We start from the raw sequence: 4,274 nt of genomic DNA, 5'->3' as shown, positions 1-4,274 counted from the left end.
TAAAACTTAATTTTTGATTAGTAATATGCATTGCTAAGAACTTCATTTGGACAACTTTAAAGGCAATTTTCTCAATATTTTGATTTCTTTCCACCCTCAGATTCCAGATCCTAACAAACCATACATCAATGGAAAGCTTATTTATTCAGCTTTCAGATTATGTATAAATCTCAATTTCGAAAAATGTACCCTTATGACTGTTTTTGTGGTCCAGGGTCACATATATGAAATATGACTGAAATAACACTGGGTATATCTATGTGTGTTTTAGAATGTGGGTGGTGGTACGTCGGTCCTGCGTGTCATAGCAACAGATCGTGACATCGGACCCAATGCCATGCTGTCGTACTACATCACCGGTGGGAACCAAGACCTGACCTTCAGAATGGACCGTATGACGGGAGAGATTGTGACCCGTCCATCACCTCCTGACAGAGAAAAACAGCAGCAGTACACACTCACTGTGACTGTGGAAGATGATGGAATGGCGCCTTTATCAGTAAGTGTTTGTGTGTTGGCAGTCTGTTTTTTCTTTGTAATCTATCATCAAAATAATCTCCTCCTCCAATTTATTCACCAAGGCCACATGGGTGAAGAAAAGTAATATATTAGCCTACATTTCAAGATCCAGTCAGATCCCAGTGGATTCAATAAAATCCCACCCGTACATTAATACATCACAAGTTTTTCCTTGATCTTTTCTTTTTTGACTAAATATAAGATACTACATTTACTCTTTAAAAAGCCTGTCTTAACAACTAAACGGCAAAAACAGGAAACCACAACCTGCCTTATTTCTGAAACAGGAAGTTGCATTCTAAAGAGCTCGTTGATTCCTGTTGTGAACCTCACAGCGGTCTGGGTTTCATCAAGTGTGACTTTTGGGCCTCTAGTATCTGTATCCACATTCTAAAACCATCTAATAGATGCTGAGTGCTCAAAAAGCTACAGATTGAAACTACATTTTAGGGATAGGTTGACTTTCAAATAACTCCACTTAACAGAGATGATACCCTAACTTGAACAACAGCTTCATCCTAGTTAAAGTGTTTATTTTTTAGCAGAAGTTGGGTAAGTTCCTGATAAAGGTTTAGAGGCACCGTCACCCATCGGTTGACTGTCTGCTGTCTCAGACTCTTCCGTGTGATTGAAGAGATTATTTGTTGCATAAACACGGCACAAGGACTCTCAGCTCTCACCACAACTTTTTATTTGTTTGTATTTTTATAAAACAAGATATAAGCAATTGGTTTTCTATTGTATCGGCAGTTGTGTCACAGCATTGCCACTGGAGCTACATATACGGTATTCACTTTGTACAGGCACATGTGCAACTTCAAATGTACAAACTGGTTCAATGGCATATTTATTTACAATATTTGCAACCATTCACCTACAAACCATCCATTCATACACAAAGCAAAGTTTTGGCATTCTTTATGGCAGTGGATTTAAATTCTTAAGCTTCCTGAAAACGTTTACCAGCTCTTTGCTTCTTTTTTTTTTTTTTTTTTTTGATGGAAAATAATGTAAACACACATACACACACACACACACACACACACATATATATAAGATAAAAATTCAATACAAAATAGATAGCCCTCAGGCCCCTTAAAGCCACAAGTGACATTGGAGACGCAAGAGAGTGGCATTGTGTTTGATTTTCACCGATGTAATATTTACCACAAAAGAAATCTGCACTCATTCTGACAGAATGCATCATAAAGCTACATACATCATAAAAGCACCACAGTCACCGCAAGAGGGATTTAAATCGCCCATTGTTTCTCAGCAGGTCTGACGGTGAGTGTACTGAGAACATCCCTTTTCCACCGAAACGTGCCGGTGCTGGTCTCAATCTGGGCCCATTTCATAAAGACACTGTATTATTGATTATTTCACATTTTAAAACAAATAGTCATTTGCGTCTTCATTCGGCTCTCAAGTGGTTCTGAGATCTGCAGATTTTCCAGCCAAGCACCTCATCTGGGACCAGCACTGGCACCATTTCAGTGATAAAGTGATAACTGAGTACTTTGGCACTGACATACTGAGTATGGAGGAAATACCTATTGAGATGGGTAAAACAGGAGTGAAGAATGAGGTATTAATATATCCTGACCTCTAGAAGAGAGCGGATGAACTGATTGTTTAATTGAGAAAGGAGGTGAGGATGGGGATAGACAGATTACAGAAGAAAGAAAGAGAGTAAAACGGTCTTTTAAGTGCAACCACAGTGTGACTGACACACGAAGCACGTGATGAACAGAAATGTGTGCAAACAGCTTAGCTGAAATCAATTTTTCAACTCAAATGCCACAAAAGAAAATCTTTGGATCCTCTTCGTGAAATCGTGCTCTCCTAGTGCCCTAATTTGTGAAATAGTGCGATTTTCCTTCTTGGGAAACCCATTTAAGGACAGTCAGCAGAAAGACACAGACGTCACCAGATAAGGGGTCCCACCGTAATAGCAGAGAGTTCAGTTCTCATTTTTTGGGGTGGGTCTCTCCTCATCATCTTTGCAGAAGACAGGAAGAACAGAGGCATGATGATGTGGAGGAGATGGAAGAAGAACTCGATGTTCCTGGGGTGAGCGGGACACGTTTTAGTCCATTAAGTTGGGAGACTCAGGGATGGGTTCTGGAAAAATAATAGTAAAATTATTAGCTTATAGTGTTAAATAAGCCATAATTTAGTTTAGTTACCATTTTTCTCTGATCTATATAATTAACAAGTCTGTTTTTGCTGCTGCACCTTTAAGACTTAGAAGTGAAGTAAATGCCCTCTGATTTGATTGTGTACTCTTTACATATGAAATATGTGCTGTTGCCAGGCTGTGTGGGCGGACCATATGTAAATGTGCCGTTTTAAATGTTTTTGCAGTGTCAGTGAATGGTCTGAATGGGATGGTGTGGGAGCTTTGCATTATGAATAGTAGTGTACTGGTGTGTGTGTTTACATAGTAATTTTAGATCTTCCATAAGTATTTTCCATTTATGCATGTGGCGATGCAACTTATATTGCATTCAAGGTATACATTAAATCAAGTTTTTTCATTCTTTCGGAACTGAATGCATCATTTCGACATTGTTTGAGCTGCAGGAAAGTTGCATTTATTATGCAATTTATCTCAAAATAGCAAGGAAAACTCTCTTTCCTATGATATTTTAAGGTCTTTAAGTCATCATGAAATGAGAATTTACCCCATTTACTCTCCTAATACATATTTATGGGCTTATTAAGAACATTTCACCCCAAATTCTCATTATCAAAATCATAATCTTAATCATAAATAACATTTAGAATAATGAAAATTGGTAAATAAATACTGTACATAATCTTGGATGCATTTCGATGAAAAATGTACTTTATCATAATGTCGCAATTCAAAACAAATCTTACATATCTTTTCAAATCGTATCATTTTTTTCATTATGAAAACTTTACTTTTTTTATATTATTCTAAAATGTGTGTGTTTTCGTAATCTATCAAAATACAATAACTTGGTTGGTTACAACTTTCCTTTTCAGCTGACTGCCCATTTTGTATGATCCAATCAGTTACTAAAGGTTAAGTCCCACCCTATATTTTATCAGTGATAATCTTGTTTTGCTTCAGTATAAGTCACATTAAGTAGGTAAAATGTTTGCAAGCTTGTTTAACATTGACATAAACGTGTCTGTGTGGGAATACAGATCTGTCTGTGTATGTGCCAATAGGTCATGTATAATGAAGAAACACACATGAAAGTAGGCACGCATGCGCACACACACGTTCTCGGTTTCTCAGAATCCAGTTTGCTGTCAGAGAAGCAGAAATGAGTGTTGTGAAATGAGGGAGAAAAGGGGAAATTGACATTCTGTAGATTCCGCTGAGTTAAAGGTTAAAGTAGAGGAGGCGTTTGTCTGTGTATGTGCGGAGACTGAGCTGGACCTCATAGTGTTCGCCTACACACGAGACTCTGGGTTTTGTTTGATTGTGTGCAGATTTGCATGCGTGTTAATTTTTAATAGAAACTGTGGGTACATCCTGCGCCTACCATGAGGAAGAAAAAAATATCTGTCTGATGTCTGCGCATTTGTTTAAAATTGTGTATGTACCATTATTGTGTGTGTATCTGTGTGTGTAGAGCTTCCCCAGATGTTTCTTGTCGCCTGCATAGCAGTGACAAGCTTTAGCAATCTAGCTGGAGTTGGATTACAGTTTTGTGTGTGTGTGTGTGTGTGTGTGTGTGTGTGTGTGTGTGTGTGTGTGTGTGTGTGAGAGAGAC

The 4,274-nt window shown here is 38.0% G+C and overlaps 2 protein-coding genes across 2 annotated transcripts in view; one reads left to right on the top strand and one right to left on the bottom strand.

The window, feature by feature from the left end:
* Nucleotides 1-4,274, top strand: part of cdh23 (cadherin-related 23) — a 270,976-nt gene that overhangs the window by 234,674 nt on the left and 32,028 nt on the right. The window lies entirely within an intron of this gene.
* Nucleotides 1,194-4,274, bottom strand: part of LOC107679168 (V-type immunoglobulin domain-containing suppressor of T-cell activation-like) — an 11,047-nt gene continuing 7,966 nt past the window's right edge. The window contains exon 7 of the mRNA XM_016474655.1: nucleotides 1,194-2,643. Within this exon, the coding sequence (XP_016330141.1) occupies nucleotides 2,609-2,643 (35 nt within the window). The 3' untranslated portion in view covers nucleotides 1,194-2,608. The remainder of the gene's footprint in view (nucleotides 2,644-4,274) is intronic.

This window comes from Sinocyclocheilus anshuiensis, unplaced genomic scaffold, assembly GCF_001515605.1.
Source record: "Sinocyclocheilus anshuiensis isolate Anshui unplaced genomic scaffold, SAMN03320099.WGS_v1.1 scaffold300, whole genome shotgun sequence".
NCBI lineage: Eukaryota > Metazoa > Chordata > Actinopteri > Cypriniformes > Cyprinidae > Sinocyclocheilus > Sinocyclocheilus anshuiensis.
This window is presented reverse-complemented; position numbering and strand designations above follow the sequence as displayed.